General features: G+C 37.9%; 1 protein-coding gene across 6 annotated transcripts in view; it reads left to right on the forward strand.

Moving 5' to 3' along the window:
* Nucleotides 1-21,016, forward strand: part of ATE1 (arginyltransferase 1) — a 157,055-nt gene that overhangs the window by 2,567 nt on the left and 133,472 nt on the right. For 2 of the 6 annotated variants that reach the window (XM_032882168.1, XM_032882164.1), the window contains exons 2-7: nt 648-711; nt 1,838-1,900; nt 6,663-6,766; nt 8,545-8,799; nt 14,435-14,667; nt 17,607-17,735. In XM_032882168.1, the coding sequence (XP_032738059.1) occupies nt 648-711; nt 1,838-1,900; nt 6,663-6,766; nt 8,545-8,799; nt 14,435-14,667; nt 17,607-17,735 (848 nt within the window). Of the gene's footprint in view, nt 1-647; nt 712-1,837; nt 1,901-6,662; nt 6,767-8,544; nt 8,800-14,434; nt 14,668-16,550; nt 16,680-17,606; nt 17,736-21,016 lie in introns of those variants that run through there. The other 4 variants (XM_032882163.1, XM_032882166.1, XM_032882165.1 and 1 more) reach the window with 3 other exon arrangements.

Consider the following 21,016-nt stretch of genomic DNA (forward strand, 5'->3'; position numbering starts at 1 on the left):
GAAAACATTTCCTCTTCACTTCTTCTGAAGTGACCAGTTTACTAAATTATTGGGGATGTTATTATGGTTTAAAAGTGTGATATAATCTGATTGCAGTAAGGACCTTAAATATATGAAGTCATAGAGACTATTGGCTAATCCTATATTAAATATAATCACTTTGATAAGTTTGATTTTTAAAATTAAGATAAATTTTAAAATTCATCTTTTAATATAAAAGCCACTGGGTGGCTCAGTGGGTTAAAGCCTCTGCCTTCATCTCAGGTCACAATCCCAGGGTTCTGAGATTGAGTCCCACATCAGGCTCCCTGCTCGGGGAGGGGTCCGGGGGAAGCCTGCCTCTCCCTCTCCCAACTCCCCCTGCTTGTGTTTCCTCTCTTGCTTTCTCTCTCTGTGTCAAATTAATGAATAAAATCTTTAAAAATAAGTAAATAAATGAATAAAATTAAGATAAATATCTTTTCCGTTTGTGTTGTATGTCAAACTTAAGTATGAAGTATGTGCAGACTTTCATTTCTCCAGTGTGAGCTAGATTTTTTTCTTTTGCTTCAGTATTCACATTTTGAAATAAAGATTTTGAATTTAAAAAATTTTTAAAAAGTTGAACTTGCTGTAATTAACACGGCACATGGCACTTACTTTTTCAGGCATGTGGGCGCATTCCATGACCGTACAGGATTATCAGGATCTTATAGATCGAGGATGGCGAAGGTAAAGCTCTTTAATACAAAGATACTTCTCTTGTTACTCAGGTTCTTCTTGTAATTGCAAAATATTGTTTGCCTTTAAAATGTTTTCCTGTTTTTGGAAAGAGGTTTAAGAAATTTTTTTGTTATATTTCTTTGTGTAGTGATTCTTTCCTCTCTCCTTTTAAAGATGTTTATTAGGAGAATTTCAAATACACATAAATGTAGAGAGTACAGTATAGTGAACCTCATGTCCTATCCGCAGGCTTCAACAGTTGTTGACATTTTGCCAATCTTGTTTCATCAATTCTCCTTGCTCCCTGTGTGGAGTGAATGTGAGTGTCATTCTCACCACCTTCTCCAAGTACATGGGCTCAGTCCTAACCCCCAATTTGATAGTATTTGGAGGTGGGCCAAGTGATTAAGTCAGAGGGTGGAGTCCTCGCAAATGGGATTAGTGCCCTTGTAAAAGAGACCCAGAGAGCTCCCTTGCCTCTTCTGCCATGTAAGCTTACAACAAAAATATGAACCAGGAAGCTTATCTTTACCAGACATAGAATATGATAGCACCTTGGTCTTGAACTTCCCAACCAAACTACAAGGAATACATTTATGTTGTTTATAAGCACTCAGCCTGTGGCATATTGTTACATCAGCTTGAACTGACTAAGATGTTCCTTCCTCCCCCACAAAATAATTTAAAGCAATTTTGTGTATCCTATTAGTATACCTGTAATAAATACATGTTCCTATGAAAGGTTTCTTTTTTCCTTTTTAACGCATCTATGATACCATTATCATACTTTACACAGTAATTCTTTGATGTCATCTATTACTTTGAGTAGATTTTCCTTTGATTACCTTTATGGTAGAGGATTGATGGTGGGTTGAGGGAAGGATTGCAGGTGCTGCTGAGAGGGTAATTGAGGTAAAGAAGTTTGGAGTCCATATATCAAGGTTTAGGAAAAGGCTGTACTCTGTCTTTGGTATGTCTATGTTGCAAGATTATTTAGGTTATGAAGAGTAAATCTAAATGTTTTTATGTTATTGGTTAGATTTTTACTCAAATTAATTTTGTGCTCCTATACTAGTCTTCTTTGGTACAAGTGAGAAATGTGTAAGACATTAACAAAACTACTTTTTAATTTTAGAAGTGGGAAATATGTGTACAAGCCTGTCATGAATCAAACATGTTGTCCTCAGTACACGATAAGGTAAGAAAGAGGATCTATATATAAATTTTTTTTAAAGATTTTATTTATTTATTTGACAGACAGCGATCACAAGTAGGCAGAGAGGCAGGCGGCAGGGGTTGGGGGGGGGAGGAAGCAGTCTCCCTGCTGAGCAGAGAGCCCGATGCGGAACTCAATCCCAGGACCCTGGGATCATGATCTGAACTGAAGGCAGAGGCTTTAACGCACTGAGCCACCCAGGTGCCCTGGATCTATATATAATTTGAAGAGTATGTATAATTCTTTAGTGACATCTTGCTTTTTTTACATGTTAATTTTCATTCCAGCTAGACTCTTTATAAAGAAAAGCAAATAAGTTGTATCTTTTCTGCATACTGATGCTACATTTATACTTCATCAGTAGCTTTTAATAATACTGTTTAATAGTTTGGGTGTAAATAGGATATGAAAAAGTATACTATTTAGCAATCTAGTCAGTGATTTCAGACATATTGTGAGAATATTAGAAAATACTAGAAAATACTCAAATTACTTTTAGATATCAAGTGTTTTATAGAACTTAGCTTGGGGCTTTCCACATTCTGGTGTATGACTGGACGCAGCTGTCACACTCCAGGAGTGCTGTGGGGTCTGCCGGAAGAGGAGGGGGAGGGGCCGACGTTGAATCTGCTGCACACATTTAGAGTCCAGGTTTCTTCATTGTAAAACTTAAACTAAAATGTCTCTTTTCCTCCAAAGTGATGGCTTAACCAGCAGACCCCAGTCTGACGTGGAAGGATTTTCCATTCTTCTCAAGTTACAAAGATCTTCCTCTTCTCCCTTGTGCTCCTTGCCTTCCTCTTCTTCTGGTACAAACTAGGGAAAGGATGTTGCATTGTTAAGCATTGTCTACAGTTTCAGTGTGAATAATCTCCAGATAAAAAAGCAAACATGGTTGTATCCATCACGTTTTGGCTGGTCCTCATACCTCTTTCCCTTCGTTGCTCTTAATTTGCTTTGGGATTAAAGACTTGACAATCGGATGAAAAGTTACAGACCCTCTCTGCAGCAAAACAAACAAAAGGGAGGGGGTGTATAGATAAAAATAGATAATAACATCTTGCATACTAATTTTAGGATGATCTTGGGCTCCCAGTGGGCTCACAAAGTTCCACTAATTCCCGGTTAAGAATCCTTTCTTTTATCTAACTGGTCATAGGACTGGGGCAGTAAAGAGAAAAGGTGGGTGTCTGGTTTACTGACGTCATCTCACTTACTATCCCAGGACAGCTCTGGTGTCCTCTTGCAGGTTTTTGTTTTGTTTTTGTTGTTGTTGTTTTTAGATTTCATTTATTTATTTGACAGAGAAAGAGAGATCACAGGTAGGCAGAGAGAGATGGGGGAAGCAGGCTCCCCGCCAAGCAGAGAGCCAATGTGGGGCTCGATCCCAGGACCCTGAGATAATGACCTGAGCCAAAGGCAGAGGCTTAGCCCACTGAGCCGCCCAGGCACCCCAAATGTCCTCTTGCAGTTTTAATGTTTATGAAGCAGTGACATCGTCAAAGACAGAAGTCCTTTTCCTTCAAATAACAATTTGTTATTGGATTATGGCCAGGGTTCTGTTTAAATAAGTCTGGAGTTGATTTGCTAGAACCCTGAGAATCTCTAATCAGAAAAGGTTAAAAAAAAAAAAAGTCTGTTTCAGTGGGTTAAAGAAAAAGACCAAGATTCTGTAATTTATTGGGTGTGTCTCAATGCAAAGCACTGCTCCAGGTGTATTGTTTTTATGAAAAGGAATTCAATTAACATTGCAAAACAAAAATAATTATAAAACGTGATTTTTTTTTTTTTTTTGCATGAAATCACAAACATTTCCTGAATTGCTATCCTTTACACAACTTCATTGTATGTATTGATATTATGGAGTCATTTACTGTTCTGTTTTTTCTTTCTTTTTTTAACTTTGTTTACGACAGTAGATCTAATGAGGCCTAACGGGAAGGCAAGGCAATTCTAACCTACAGCATAGCTTCTTGTTAGATGTCAGGGGCTGTATGTGAGTGTAAGTGAGGATGAGCTTCCTTGGCTATGAATTTTTTTTTTTTTTTTTTAGTTTTTATTTTTATATAGAGTTATATATGCTGGTAATTTAAAAATCAAACAATTCCATAAACTTATTTTGCAAAATTGCAGTCCCCTGAACCTCCCTATTATCTGTTTCCCAGTGTACTCTCAAATTTTTAACTGATTTTTTTTTTTCTTCTTTCTACCTTTAAGTGATGTGCTTATATAATTACAGAAACCTTATCTCATTACCTTTGGGTTTTTCTCATATCTCTGGGTTTCTCTTTTTAAAAGGTAAGGATTCAACTCTATTTTTTCTCATTATCTCTGAATTTCTCTCTTTGGAAGATAAAGATTTAATTTTTTTTCCTCCCTGCCCCTGTCATATTCAAGCTCCTTTTTGTCCTCATTGCTAACTTCCCAGCTCAGAAGATCGTAATATTGAATGGTATAGTTGCTGTATTACGGCCTGTAAATGTGCCGTATGGTCGAACCATGCAGTGTACTATGATTACATTTTCTTTCCTTCACAAGTTTTTGCTTTCCATAGTCTTTTTTTGTTTGCATAGTCTTCTGTGTACCTACCCATCACCAGTCGATTTTAAAAATCTTCCCACAGTTGTGGTATGTTTAGATGCTTCCGGTCCTCTATCACTTGTGTCCTCTTGATGATACCTTTGTGCTGTCTTCTGACCTGCTATGATCTGGACAGGTTGTCTTTCCAACTGATGCATCACTGTCACCCTAGGATCTCTTTTTACTGCCATCTAGGGGATTCTCTTTGGATCTCATGTTTTCTGTCTCCTCTGACCTCTTGGATTATTTCCTTGTTTTAGTGCCGCTCATCTTCCAATAGCTTTCTTGAGATAAAGTACATGAGAAGTACCTTTTTTAGACTTTGTACGTTTGGAAAAAAATCTTTTTTAAGTGAGAAAGAGCTGGGGGTGGAGTGGGGAGTGGGGGTGGAGGCAGAGGGAGAGGGAGAGAGAGAATCCCAAGTAGGCTCCATGCTCAGCACAGAGAGCCCGACTTAGGGCCCCATCTCATGACCCTGAAATCATAACCTGAACCCAGACCAAGAGTCAGATGCTCAACCAACTGAGCCACCCAGGTGCCCCTGTTTGAAATGTTTTAATTCACCACTCAGACTTCTAGTTTGGCCAGGCCATAGAAGTGTAGATTGGAAATAATTTTGCTTTAGAATTTTGAAGGCTTTGCTTCTGATTCTTGTTCCTTTGTCCAAAATGTTCTTTCTTTTTGGAAGGTTTTTTTGTCCCTAGTGTTCTGATATTTCACATCTAATGATGTGTCTGTTTGCATCCATTGCGTACAGATTTAAGGGGCCCTTCTTACTTACTTACCCTCCTATCATATCCTTCACTTCACAGAAATTTTCTTTTACTATTTTGTTGAACTTCTTCCCGCCCGCCCCCCACCGTTTTTTTTTTTCTCTTCTTTTATAATGTCTTCATTCAGATATTCAATTTTTATTTATTTACTTGTCAGGGAGAGCATACAAGTAGGGGGGAGAAGCAGGCAGAGGGCGAAGCAGACTCCTTGCTGAGTGAGGAGCCCAATGCAAGACTCAATCCCAGGATCCTGGGATCCTGACCTGAGCAGAAGGCAGATGCTTAACCGACTGAGCCACCCAGGTGCCCGAGATATTGAACTTTTAGAGTGAGCCCCTAATTATTTTTTTTCTCTTCAGTTTTCCATCCCCTTTTTTATATCTTTTGGAAAATTTCCTTGCTGTTTAATTGTTTATTTCCTCTATTATATTTTTACTTCTGAGAGATTTTTGGTTTTGGATTCTCTCTCTCTTTCTCTCTCTCTCTTTTTTTTTTTTTTTTTTTTAAATAACCTCCCATTGTTGTGCAGCTGTAATAGCTAAAGAGAAATAAGAGCTTGTTCTTCTTAGGATGTTTGTATTTTTAGGCTCTCTTCTCCCTGGGTGTCCTCCAAGTTACCTTCTCCAGTGTTGCTGTTACTTGTCTTTGGAGAGGTTCTTCTTGAGTGACGATTCTGACTTTCCATGGGTGGGGATCCTTGGATCTTGAGGGATCTCGAGGTCTGGTCACATTCTGGAGAGAAAGTGCCCGCGTTTGTGGCTGAGTTGGGGAATGGGGTGGAGGTCTCAGCATTCAGTAGGTACACTTTCATTTAAGCTTCCTGTTGCTAGTACATTTCCATTGCTTTCCACTGTGCCTGCATCCTCATGTGGGAGGCCCTATTTTTTACTCAATGTGCCACTTTCTCCTGGGTTGTGTGGGGAGTCATCTGTGTGGAGTGGTGGAGGGCATCAGACATCTAACTGCTTCCAAAATAGACTTTCAAGAGATCTATTTTCAGACCCCCTTCACGCTTATCTCCTGAGGTATCAGGTGTCAGCCAGTCCCTAAAATTTGTAAGGGTAAGGCAGAGAAAATTAGTTATCATTCTGGCTTTTCCCACTCTTGGCTTAGGATTCAACCTTCTTTGGCTGCTAAGTCAGTTACCACTTGTGCATGCTCTGTGCTGCTTCCAGCATTTCTCCTCTTCTCTTTCTTTCAGTAATTTATGTCTTTTTCTTTTTTCTAATTCCTTAAGGTAGTTTTAGTGAGATTTGAGGTGGAACTAGAGGCTGTGTCAAGCCCTGCCTTTACCCAGAAATCCCAGGCATGAGTTTTGCCTTACTGTCCAGAACTCATTTTATTTCTTCTAGTTTGAGTTCACTTTTTAAATATTTATTTTGCTTTCCTAGGTGCCGACCTTTACAGTTTCAGCCATCAAAATCTCACAAGAAGGTTTTGAAAAAAATGTTGAAATTTCTGGCTAAAGGGGAAATTTCCAAAGGAAATTGTGAGGGTAAGATGAGTTGGGGCTTTAAAACCTCTTTACCTGCAGTTGATGTAGATTTCCAAGGTGGTCCCTTTCTGTTATTTCTTAAGTAGGGGAATGGGTCCTTAACTGCGGTCAGGTAGTGCTATTCCTCTGATGGGGGGGTTGCTGTTAGTGTTGCTTTGCTGTCACTGTTACCACTGGCCCGAAAGTCAAGGACATGAGGAATGTCTGTCAGGGAAAGTTTAGCCTCGGAAGAAGGTGAAGGACAGTTTTGATGATACTGTGATGTCTTGGAGTTTATTGGAACTTTAGTTTTCACAGTACTGCGACAACTCTTACCTTACTTGATCCTGATAGCACCTTGTGAAGTAAGTGGAAGGTGGTGTTACATCTGAGAAACAGGTGCTTGGGTGCACCTGACACAAGATTGCACAGTCGCTTTGAATGATGTGTAAAGCTCAGGTTTTCTGTGTTGGAGGAAGCCTTTACTTCAGTAAATCATAGTATCTGAAATTTTCTTATTTGTGTGATGAATTTTGAATTGTGAGTTAATTTCCTTCAAGATAATTAGAAACATTTAGTGAACTTTCATTACAGATACTTTGCTTTTTCAGTTTTTTCAGTGTCTTGTCTTTTCCTTTTTAAAGTTTTCATGCAGGCAGTGCCTAATACATAAGTGTAATAATTGGGAATGCTGCCTATCCTTAGAGCTCTTTCTCACTTCTGCCATAGAAAATACCTAATCCTGGGAGCCTCCCATCCCAGTTTTAACTTGTTAATATGGCCCAAGCGCCCAAGCGTGTTTTCAGTGCCCACAGTGTGCCACTCTCTGTTTTAAGCACTGGTGATAGAGTGGCCAGCAGGACAGGTAAGTTCTTTGTCCTCCTCTACTGTCCTTAACAGACCAAGATTCAGGACAGTCTGGAGCAGATTTGGCAGAACTATGAGCAGTAAAGAGGCGGGAAGGCTTGGGTCTAGAGGTTCAGGGGTAAACGGGCATTGGAAACATCAGAATTTTGGTGCAGCTCTGGTTAGTACTGTCTGTATGTAATCGTGAAGACTAAATAAGTTTTGTTAGTCAAACATTTTTCTCAGTGGCTGGGAATCATGTTCTGAGTTTCAAAATTAATATTCAGATAAGCTTCGAGGTGCCTTCCATTTATAAATTGATGGTTGCCTTTCTTTACACATAGCTTTTACATTTGGATCTTTATTTGACTTGTTACAGGCTTCTAAATTATTTTTGTCTGCAGCTTAATTCATAAGAGTGATGTAGAATGGAAGGGTAAACAGCCGTAACAGAAAGACACCACAATGCAGTGACTAAAAAATAATCGAAGTCTGTTTCTTTCCTCATATAACTGTCCAGCACGGGTGTTCCATGTTAGCCTGCAGCTCTGTCCCCTCCCTCCCCCCATCCGTTGTGGGACTCCCTTCAGTGTGTGATTTCCAAGGTCACTCTGGTTTTCACTAATCCAGCCAGTGGGTAGGATAAAGAGTGAAAGTTCAGGATTATAAAATTCCTTTAAAAGCAAGTGAGGCCAAATTGAGCATATCAGTTTGGTTATGTTCCATTGGTGGGAGCTTGGTCACAACTTGCAGAGGGACTGGGGTGCATACCCTTGTTTGGGTGCCACAGTCTTAACTACAGTTCTGTTAACTTTGGAAGCCAAGAGAATGGGTTTTATGCACACACAGTAGTTTCTTTCACATGGGAAAGAAGGGGTATTGTTTTTTTTTCCTGTGTGTATCTTAACTGTGTCAGATTGCCTAGCTGATGGACTTTGACTTCTGATTTGTAGATGAGCCCATGGAGCCCACCATGGATGAGAGCGTTGCAGGTGACTTTGCATTAATAAATAAATTGGATATACAGTGTGACCTTAAAACACTCAGTGATGACCTCAAAGAGACCTTTGAGAGTGGGGAGAAGAAGAAAGGAAAAAGCCCAAAGAAAGAAGAACCTAAGGAATTAATTCAATCACAACAGATAGAGGAGAAGTTGGGCTCTGGTGAGCCATCCCATCCAGTTAAAGTACACATGGCTCCTAAGCCAGGTAAGGCAAGTTTGCTCTGTGGCCATTTTAAAATCCTAGTAAGTGATTTTCTTTGTGCTTGAGACTTTGTAGCCTTTGGGCTCTCCCATCAGCTAAACACACGAATTATGTGAAATCTGCAAAATAGATCCATATATTGTACAATTTAGTTTTACCTGGATTTAGATGGACAGATCATATTTTAAAAAATGCCATGTTTAAAAAGCCTGCAATAATAGTTACATTATCCCCAAATACAGATATTTTAAAAGAGTTCCATTTCTTCTTACTACCTTAGGATCCTAGAGGTTTGAGAATCAAATTTTATCTGTGAAAAGATATGCTGCTAAACGTTTTTATTTTTGGTGTGAAGTGAGACAACGTAAATTTTAGGTATTACATTGAAAAGTACAGACATTAAAGTTCTTTAGTTTATCATTAGATTTCTTTATGAATCATGATGAATTTTAGTTTAAAAATTTCCAAATTTTGATATTTAACTTCACCTTTAATAAGGTCAACAATTTTTTTCTATATTTTCACTTGTAAAAGAATTAGGTTTTAAAAATGTATCCAACATTGAGGCACCTGGGTGGCTCAGTTTACGTGTCTGACTCTTGGTTTCGGTTCGGGTCATGATCTCTTAGTCCTGGGATCAAGCCCCATGTCTGGCTCTGGGTTCAGCTCAGAGTCTTTTGGAGAGTCTTTCTATCCCTCCGTCCCTTTCTCTCTCTCTCAAATAAATCTTTGTAAAAATAATGTATCCAGCATTAAATGGGTTTGTTATATATATGTGTGCATGCATGTGTTTGTATGATTTTTATTTACTTATTTTTAAATGATTTTATTTATTTTTTTGGCAGAGAGATCACAAGTAGGCAGAGAGGCAGGCAGAGAGGGAAGGGGAAGCAGGCTCTCTGCTCAGAGGCTTAACCCACTGAGTGACCCAGGTGCCCCTCATTTTTTAAAAAAATTATTTCACAAAATGTCAGTCTGGATGGTTATACTTCAGTTCCTGAGTTTTTTCTTATATTTATTTATATAAAATGACCCAAAGGAGACATTTTTATTACTATTTTAGTTTTCCTTATCTAAATCATGTTACTATACAGAAAAGTGTGTGTTTGCGTTTTTCATATATAGTTTTTCTTAACGTAGGCTTTCATGACGTTTAAAGGGATGCCAGCTGAGATTTCATCTTAATTAGTAAGATTAGTCCAATAAAATGTTCTGAAGGATTTAGATAATTTCTTTCAACTCTTATTCTCTTGGGTGATAGGGTCAGTTCTTTTATTATTTTAATTGTTTATTATAAAGACTACTTACAGTTTCTTAAATTTTAAAAACCTTCATTTTGGAAACGTAGACTGAATATTATAATGAACTTCCACGTACCCTGTTCTCGTGTGACACTGTTACTGACTCAGGATGGGCACTCTTGTGTCATCTGTACTCCCATCCAGTTGCCCTCTCCAGTACTGTATTGAAGCAAATTCCAGACATTATGTCATCCCATATGTCAGAATGCATTCCTAAAAGATAAGAACTTTTGGGGCACCCATGTAGCTCAGTCGGTTAAGCATCCCCCTCACGATTTCAGGTCAGGTCATAATCTCATGGGTTGTGAGATCAAGCCTTGACTCCAGCTCCACGTGCCGTGGGGAGTCTGCTTGAGATTCTCTTCCTCTGTCCTTCTCCCCACTCACATCTGCGAGCGTTCTCTCTCTCTCTCTCTCTCTCTCAAATAAATATATCTTTAGGGGCGCCTGGGTGGCTCAGTGGGTTAAAGCCTCTGCCTTCGGCCCAGATCATGATCCCAGGGTCCTGGGATCGAGCCCCGCATTGGGCTCTCTGCTCAGTGGGGAGCCTGCTTCCTCCTCTCTCTCTGCCTCTCTGCCTACCTGTGATCTCTGTCAAATAAATAAATAAAAACTTAAAAAAAAAAAAGAAATCTTAAATACATCTTTTAAAAAAATAATTTTCAAATACACAAGTACTACCATTACACCTGAGTAAGATTCCTTACTGTTATTGAATAGTCTGTGTTCGAGTTCTTAATTTTTATGTATTTGTTTGCATCAGGATCCAAACACAGCCACATACTGCAGTTGACTGACACAGTTAGAAAACCCCTGTAGATCTGTAGGTACCTTCCATCACTCCCACTTTTTTATTTGCACTTTGTTTTTTGAAGAAACTAGGTTGGCTGTTCCGGGTTGTCTGATTACATCCACAGTGCAGTTTAACATACTCCTTTACCTGCCTGTAAATTGATGGTTGGATCTAGAGAGTCAAGATTAAATCAGTTCAGAGTTAAGATTAAATTGTATTTTTTTTTGTTTGTTTGTTTTGTTTTGGTGTTTCAGTTTTGTTTTGCTTTTCAGGGAGAGAGAGAAGTCTTAATCAGATTTCTAGTTCAAATTATTTATTTGAGGGGGGTAAGGTTACTTCATGGGTGGTGGGAGGTTCTTTCAGGAGACACATAATGTCTGGGTACCTCTCTTTGTTAATGCGAATAGCCATGGGTCAGTGCTCAATGCCTAAATCCATTGATCCATTAGATATTCTGTCTGTCATTCATTTTTCATTTACTGGCTAGATGCTTCCATAAATAGAACCTCTTCTCATCTCTTTCTCACGGAACTCAGAAAGGCAAGAGGAATGCTTGATTCTTGAATTTTATTGTCCATCCTACAAAATAACTCTTCTAACAGTGACTAATCAATCTTTCTTTCTTTTTTTTTCTTTTCTTTCTTTCTTTGTTTATTTCTGGTATCATTGTGAACTCATGGATCTAAACACATTGGCTGTGTCTTAATTCTTTGCTCCTGTGGAAATTTCTCTAAGTTGCCTTCTAGTTTTTCGGGGGATGAAATGGTAGTAGTCATGGCAGCTTCCTCTGACCTGAGGCTCCTGGATCATCTTGTACAGCCATTTCTCCAAGGAGTATGTACCATATTGATACTTGCAGTTCAAATTCAGGACTATCATATTTTTACATGTTTGTTTGACATTTAGATCTTCTTTTCTTCCACACTGAGAAATCTCGTTCTCAAGGACACAGATAATGGTAGAATTAGAATTAGAATATTGCAGTTACCCACATGCTTTACTCTATCTATCACAAACTTTTAGAATAACAATTCCAGTCTGATCTTCAGCATGTGATTATTAAAACAGTAAAAAAAAAAAAGTTTGCCGTTATTTTCCCTTTATGATATTTCTCATTAAAAATGTGAGATGATTTTAAAATGTAGGAATCTCTGGATTTTCTCCTGAAGCATGCATTGCCTTTTTATTTTAAAAATGTTAAAAGTATATTTCCTGAAATGTAATTAGAAATTATGCAGGTCTGTTGAACTCTATTCAAAACTCTTGGGACTAATCTAGGATCCTTGAGTGGTGTGAGCCTCTGTGATGTGGGGTTGGTATGGTGTATTGATTTTATATTGATCTGTTCCCATTCTCTTGAAGGATTTTACTGATCTGGGGAAATCTTTATCCCCTAAATAAGCTGAAATCCCAATTTGCTGTCTATTGCAGTTGGTAATGCAATAGTACATATGTGTAGACTAAAGCAACCACAGTAAGTATTGTTTACTTAGTCCAATGAATTAATTAGTGTGGAGCTGACATAGGTGGTATTTCTGGGAAAAAAAAAAAAAAAAGCTGAAAACTTGTTTCTCACTTCACTCCAGTTTTATAATTTGTTCATAGTTTTGAAACTTTGGTAGGGAATGTAGTTTTAAATAACTTTTAGAAAATGCAGGGATTTCGTTTGTGTGTTTGTTGGTTTTTGCCTTATTACAATTTATGGGACACCTGTATAGGTAAAACATTGTAGGAATTGGTGGTGCATATGATAGCTAATAATAGATAATCCTAATGAAATAGTGGGGTTTTTAAAAAAGATTTTATTTATTTATTTGTGTGTGAGAGAGAGAGGGAGAAAGAGCATGCACAAGTGGGGAGGAAGGGCAGAGGGAGAAGCAGAGTCCCCGCTGAGTGGGGAGCCTGACATGGGGCTCAGTCGCAGGATTCTGGGATCATGCCCGAGTCGAAGGCAGCCCTAACTTCATTCTCTAAGGCAATAGAGTAATGGTTAATTATAGATTCAGTCCTTTGTTGCCTGGTTATTAGACTTATTCAAAGTCTGTTTTTATATGTAAAGTTTGTTTTTAATTGGAAAACATGATAGTGAAGTAAAATGATTTTACTATTAGTGAAGTCACTATTTTCTCATCAAATTTTGTTTTTTAAATAAGATTATTATGTATTTGAGAGAGCGAACGTGCGTGAGCGGGGAAAGGGACAGAAGGAGAGGGAAAATCCCAAGCCGACTCCATGCTGAGCATGAAGCCATATCCGGGACTCCATCTCATGACCCTGAGATCATGACTTGAGCCGAAATTAAGTGCCAGACGCTCAACCAACTGAGCCACCCAGGCATCCAGTATCAGATTCGTTTCTTTTGACCAGCTCTTGGTCTCTGGAAGTCCCTTAACACCCTGGATCTTGAATTTCTTTTCTATAAAATTGAACTTGCTAATCTTGTAGAACTTCATATTGCGAACTTTCATATGATTTGTAAATACTGTTTTAGGATCTTAAAATAGCATTTTTATTTTGTCAATGACCTTAAAAAAATTACAAAAATATGTTCATTGTAGAGAATTTGCAGAAAAGAGGACATTGCAAGAAAAAAAACAAGAACAGTCCTTTCCCTGATTCTAAACCCATGTAAAATGACTGCTATGTTCCTTTCTAGGCTTTTTAAAAAGTATTTTTCATGTATCTATTTATACATAAGTGGAATTGTTTTTTAACCTTGTGTAATGACAAATCCCTGAAAATTTCTAAGCATTTCTAATGACTGGTATTCTGTGTTTTAGCTGTTTTAAAAATTGTAGACTTATTCTGGTATTGGGCATTTAAATTATTTTGAAGTTTTCATTTGTGTTAGTTATTTGCCTCTACCTCTTAATGATCTTCTCAACATCAGGTCCTTGAAGACTCTGCTAAATGAAAGGGCACTTACTAAAATTTGTGGTTTATTTTATCTAAAATGTTTATATCTTAAAGGCCTTTTAATTTGGTATTTGCTCTTTTAATTCAAACAACACTCATTAACTGGAGCTGAACAAATGAGACCCCATCCATTTGTTAGATGGAGAGACACAAGCACTACAAAGTAATTTCAAGGATATTTTTTCATCAAAAAACCTGCCGGAGTGTTTTCTTACACCCAGGTCCTAAGCATGTATTTATGTCACCAGTGCTTTGAGAGGAATGTCCCTCAGGAATGGGCTGGAAATATCCATGTCCTAGAGTAGAAGATATTTGATTATGTTTTTTTCAACTTAAAAAGGGAGAAAAGTGGATGAATATTAAAATTTTTTTAAATTTTATTTTCATAGAGGTGTGTGAAAAGTTTCTGTGACTATTTACTTTCTTTGACAGTTCCTACATCTAAGGTAGAATTTTAAGATCAACTTAAGTCTCTACATCAGAATCTTCTGAGATACCTACCTACAAAGCTAACCTAACTGTTGGAACTCTTTAGATTTAATTCTGTAGAATCTTTGAGACTTTGGGTAAAAACAAAAAAATTCTAGAGTCAGATGTGATTGGTCTAATATTTTGCAATTGTTTTTAGGCAAAGGGGCAGATTTGAGTAAGCCTCCATGTCGGAAAGCAAAGGAAATCCGAAAAGAAAGGAAAAGGTTAAAACTCATGCAGCAGAACCCAGCTGGAGAACTTGAGGGTTTCCAGGCTCAAGGTGAACCACCATCTTTGTTCCGACCAAAGGCTAATAAATCCAACCAGCCCAAATCACTTGAAGATTTAATTTTTGAATCTTTACCAGAGAATGCATCACACAAGTTAGAGGTACTTTGAAGGGTGTTTTATTTTATATTTTTGTGGTTGTTGATATCTTGTTTATTTTCATTTGAGGTTATACTACTCAGTTGATATTTTATTATTTAAATAATGGGAAATTACAGTGAATTGGGATGAAGTAGCATTTGTATTTACTAAGTTAACTGCTATTTGAGAAAACTTTTTAAGATTTAAAATAAATACTTTAGGCAGTTTGGCTACTAAAGTTGTGAAAATAATTCCAGTTTTAGCATGTTACTATGTAAGGGACTCTGGCTTATTGTATCCCTTAATTGATATCTAGTAGTTAAAGGGACAGAATATGCCATTTAAAATTTCATTTTTAGCAGTTTGGTTCAATCGTGAAGGAGAATAGATCACATCAGCAGATCACTGTTTTACCCATTCTAGTGGGTAAACAGATGTAGTACATGTGCCAGCCAGCAGTTAGGAATTGACCAAATAGTACTCGGTGGCACTACTTTAATCTTCTCTCAGTTATTCTCTCAAACCTCTGTAGGCATAGTATGATTACTTCTAGAGTATTCCTACTATTTTTATTTACATTGCAGATTAAATCTACATTCTTCAGTATTTGGTATTTATACATTTTCCCCCAAAATATTAATTGTAATGATTTTATTATATTTTCGTATCTCATAAATAACGGGGTCAGCCTTTGAATTTGTAGCTTAATACTATCTGAGAGCTTTGCGAAGGACCTGATATTGAAAATTAACTTTAACGGAATCTAAACCTTAGGATCATGTATATTATCAGACAGAAATCTTAACAACTTTGAGATTATAATCCCTTAGCTGCTCTGATTTTGGTATTGACTTTCTCCTTCTCAAATCGTAAAGAGAATTGGACGCGCTACTTAGAGTGTAGAACAGCAGCTCTACAAATAGGCAGGTTTTACTTTTTTAATGTAATGATACCTTGGATGGGCAGAGGTTTTTTGTCCACCGGGTGTTTATATTACTCTTTGTTGGCAGAAGAATTACTTCTTACGGCACACGTGAAAATTTTCCAGTTAGCTTTTTTGTTATATTGCATTCGATTTCCTGTTTGACTATTCTGTTTTGCTAACACATTTTAACTGGTTAGTAAATAATCACTATTAAAATAAGTGTTCACCATTACTGTGCCACTACTGTTGTAAACTCATCCTCATTTTGTGTGTGAGAAAACCAAGGCACAGAGAGGTAAATTTGTCTGCTTGACCAAGATGGTGACATGAAAATTTGAGTAAAAGAAATCTAACTTTAGGGTCTTCGTTCTTAACTACACCACGAAATAGGAATACTTTCTGAGGATTGTCTTTCACACTTACAAAAAAAATTGCAAGTTTAGAGTTAGCAGAGACGCATAAAGAATGTCTAAAAAATATATTCACATTTTTAGTTTTTCTGAATGATTTACTGAGTGGGGTTCCATAGTGTAATGGTTAGCACTCTGGACTCTGAATGATTTACTGAAGGTGCGTTCCATACAACTAGAATTCAAGAGTATTTATTTGTGTTTGTGTCTTGAGTGCCAGAAGTGTTCTGCCATTTTCCAGTAGAGTCAATCTTCCATAATTCAGTCGTAGATCTTAGTCTTCAGAACTGTACCCCTGAGACAAATAATACATTATATGTTAAAAAAGGGGAAAAAAATCTTAAGAGTTTAGATAGGATCCTTTGCCTTTTTAATACGTCTGGAAGTTGGAGAAATAACTTTTTAAAGAAAAATTTACTATCTTGTTCATTTGTAATGTTAAAATATTATATGTGCATGCTTTAATATTTGTATGGAAACTTTTGGTTCTTTTTGGGTGGGAGTAACTGTTAATGCGTATTCTGTGGAATAAATGATTAATGAACATTGTTTTTTAACTCCTTCTGAAGGTGAGGGTGGTGAGATCATCTCCACCAAGTTCTCAGTTCAAAGCCACATTTCAGGAGTCTTACCAGGTCTATAAACGTTACCAGATGGTTATTCACCAGGACCCACCTGATAAACCAACTGTGAGCCAGGTCAGCAGGCCAAGTGTAATTTTTCTGTGCAAATGGAACTTTCCCCTCCATTTGATACCATTGTATTATAACTTGATTTATTTGTGGTACATTTTATTTATATTCAATTTGCAGCATATCTGCAAAAGGATAGGAGTGTGGAGTAACGAACATTCTGAAAGTGCAGATTTTACCTAGGACATGTTAAGTGCCAGTCACACGTAATTGCAAAGTGGAAAGTAGCACATAAAATGAATTATCTTTAGCATTGCTATGTCTGGATGTATTTATCTGGAAATTAGTAATAAGTAGAGCTCTAAGATAAAATATTTATGAGAAAAAACAAAAAAGTCTTTATATTTTTATGATAGGCATATTTGCACAATATGGTTAATAGGCCTTATCTCCTTTTAAAAGTCATGTGTAGACAGAGTTCATGACAGCTAAATTATACTTTGTTGATGTCATCCCCATACACAACTGAGTGGGACTAGAAAAGTAAGATAGAATTTTTTTTTGAGATAATATTTTGATAGAAGTTCTCATATGCTTGTAATTTCATAAATCAGAATACGCAAGAAAAATGTGGAAGGGGAAAAATGTTAATACACTTAATACTAGCAGAGGGACAAAAGTAGTGGCCACTACCATGAGCAACACTGTTGACTCTGCAGAGAATCACGGTATGTGGAAAGAGTAAAAAACAAAAGAAAAATGAATTGTCCTGGCCCTTAGAAGTTAAAAATTTTCCTAAGTGTTAGTGTAAAGTTGGCGCTTTAGGCTCTGGGCCAGTCAGCACATTCCGGGGTTAATTCATTTCATGAAAAACTCCAGCGCTGAGCTTTGGAAGTGGATTTGCGGAGATCTTACTCTAGCCTCACCTTCAGAAGCACGTCAGTGGGTAGAGATGTTTCAATAGCATTTGCTTGTATTTTCCTTGCTCTGAAGGTGAGGTTAGTACCTGTCTCCTTTGAGGACCCAGAGTTCAAGTCGTCCTTCAGCCAGTCATTTTCTTTATATGTCAAGTATCAAATGGCCATACACCAGGATCCGCCTGATGAATGTGGGAAGACGGAGGTACCTTTTGTGAAACGTTTTTTCCTATCTTGATGAGGTTGTCTATGAAGAAGCATAATATAGAAATTTCTTTTGCTATTTTCTTATTTGTTAAGTAGAGCTGATGATCCTTTTCGGTGTATGTTAACTAAACCTTTGTGAAAACAAGTCCTACATGTGAGCGTTTAAGTCCCTCGGGAAAAAGGAGAGGTTGGTATTCAGGGCTCCTTCCAAGAACCTGGCGTAGCGTGTTTATGTGTTCATCATCAGGCTGGTTCGCAAACCCCGCTGATGCTGCTTACGTGCCAGACCTGACCCTGCGCGCGAGGGGAAGAGTCTCTGCCTTCGAGGGGTTGATAAACACGTGGGAAAGATGGACCAGTGAACAAACATATCTTAACAAGAAGCCAGTGGAAAGAATTAAATATGTTGAGATTATGTAGACTATGACTTAACAAGCATTTACTGAGGGCCTGTATTTTCCAGGCTGGAAAGATGTAGATGGAGGAGAGATGACAGAGTTGTCACGGGGGGATATATTAGAAGAAAGATGCCAACAGGTGCAGAAGAATTAAAGTTTGGATTTGTTTATTTGTTTTAATGACACAGACTGTGTTCGATTTAAAGAGATGATTAGTAAGACAGGAGTTAATGCTGGATGTTCCCAGAGAGAGGGCTGACTTTCAGGTCTCCCAGAACCTTACTGGAGGAAGTGTAGTCTCAGACCAACAGCATCCACCTGGGGTGCAGAATCTGGGGCCTCACTTCAGCCCTGCTGAATCCAAATCTGCCATTTGAATTAGGTTTCTGGGCAATTTGAATGCCCATTCCGGTTTGGGAAGTGCTTCCGTAAGTTCCCCATTGAGACGTGCAGCTGTGGGAGACAGTGTTTACAAATAGTAAGGAGTCTGCCAGGTGCAGAAACTCCCTTTGATATTCTTAGGGGTCTTACCCTTCTGGACATTAGTACTTCCCGTATTACCTGGAGATCCTGGCCCTGCGCTGCCTGCCTACCAGGTATGAATGGTCGGGCCATGACACCAGGCAATGATCTGCTGTCCTGGGTATAGATTACTTTCTGGAACTTCGCCGTGGAGTCCGGTCCTGCACACTAGGCCATTGCTAACGGCGTTCCCGGCCTGACTGGGGCAATGGGGTAGGCAGTTCCAGTGCCATTAGGTTTAGCTATTGAATTAGGAAGTAGGGGACGCCAGCTTAGTATGGGCCTGGAGGTTACGGAGGTTTTCTTTAAAGTCTTTAAAGAGTAAGTAAATGTTTGTCGGGCCAAAAAGGAGAATGGGATCCTCGGCAACAGGGCTATATGTAAGAAGTATAAAATGCCACCTATGGAATATTCTTGCTGAAGAAATCGAACCTGAATTATAAGCTTCTAGACGGAATAATCAGTTCACAAAAAATACGAGAGATAAAGGATTATTTAAAATGATACCTGGGTACTTCTGTGAGACAAATACATAATAAACAGTGTTTTGTTGTTTTTTTGTTTCGTTTTGTTTTAAGATTTTATTTATTTATTTGACAGAGATCACAAGTAGCCAGAGAGGCAGGCAGAGAGAGAGGGGGGGAAGCAGGGTCCCTGCTGAGCAGAGAGCCCGATGTGGGACTCCATCCCAGGACCCTGAGATCATGACCTGAGCCGAAGGCAGAGGCTTAACCCACTGAGCCACCCAGGCGCCCCTGTTTTTTTTTTCAAGGGAAATTTCTAGATTAAAAGTTATAAACTTTAAAAAAATATATATAACTGCAGTACCATAATCATGCCCAGCAAGCTTAACAATAAATTATGCCATCTAATGCCCAGTATATACTCAATTTTCTTTAGTTATCTCAGTTTTTTTTTTTTTTTTAAGTGTCTTTTTATAGTTGGTTTTTTTGGATGGGGATTCATGTAAGATCTATACATCCCATTTGGTTGAACATCTTTAAAGTAAATTTCCCTCTTGTTTTTAATAGCATTTTTAAAAGAAACTAGGTCATTTATCTTAGAATTAATTTTGCTTCTATTGATACTTTTTGAAATATAAGCACATACAGGCGGTATCTGTGTGTGTGCTTGTGTGTGATCTTTCTGAGTATATAGTGTGTGCGTGTAAGTGTATCTCTGTGTATGTGTGTTTTTACAACATACCAGTAGGTATACATATACTGAGATACGTTTCCCCCTGTTTATTATATGAACGTAGTATACTTGGAGGTCACACAAGAACAATGTATAGGAAAAAAAGAACAATATGTAGAGATCTTCATTTTCTAGCTGCTGAGTACTGGAATGGTTTCTTCATTCTGACTTTACTGGTGGCCATTTGGCAATTTCTAGTCTTTTACCCTTGCATAGTGTTGCAGTGAGTACCCTTGTACATAGAATTGTTTGTCTTTTTGTCACTGTGTCTTTGTTATAAGCTTCTGGATTGCTGGGTCACTTAGTCTCCAAAGGGATTCCTCTTCCCAGGGGTTGTACCCTTTTGTAGGCAGCAATCTATGTGAATGCCTGCCCGTTCCTCCATGGCCTTGGTCATTGAGATTTTGTAAGAACTTGAGTTTTTGCCGTATATATGCAAATGAAGTTTGTGTGATTTTAATTTCTTTCCTTTTATCATAAATGAAATTGAGCATGTTTTCTTATGTTTAAAATCCATTTGAGTTTTATATTCTGTGAACCACATGGTCATTGTTTTGCTTGTTTTTCTAGGAATACTTTTTTTCTTTCCATTTCTTAGAAACTTTATATATTAAAAACCTAAGCCCTTGGGGCAAAAGTTGCAGATACTCCTCTGTAGTTTGTCATTTATTTATTTATTTTTTTTTACTTTGCTTATGGTGTTTGCAATGCCAGAGTTGATTATTATGCCATCAAATAATCAAGGGGCCAGAATTTGTAGACTTTAAGGTCTTGGACTTTAACCTTAGTAGTAATAAAGAATGATTGAAAGATTTTAGTTAGTGGAGCTAGAGAATTCCATTTCGTTGTTAAGAAATGTGTTAGGACTTGATAGGCAACAGAAACCAAAGTGGAATTGATTTTAAGAAAGGATTTACTTGCATATGTAACAAAGAAGTTTTGGCTTCGTTAGATCTCAGGAAAATACCACTAGCGTCTCTTGCTCGTGGTCTCCCAGCTTGCTTTCTTTGTGAGGTTTGGACTCTGAAGCAGGCTCGGAGCGGCAGAGACGAATACTGCCAGTTTAAGGTACGTTGTTCTCACAGCCAGTGATCTCTGCGAAAAATAATGTGCGCTTTTTTTTGGTAAGAAGTCCAGAGGAAGGTACTGATTGGCCCAGGCT

Source organism: Lontra canadensis, unplaced genomic scaffold, assembly GCF_010015895.1.
Source record: "Lontra canadensis isolate GAN:19392208 unplaced genomic scaffold, GSC_riverotter_1.0 scaffold79, whole genome shotgun sequence".
Classification (NCBI taxonomy): Eukaryota; Metazoa; Chordata; class Mammalia; order Carnivora; family Mustelidae; genus Lontra; species Lontra canadensis.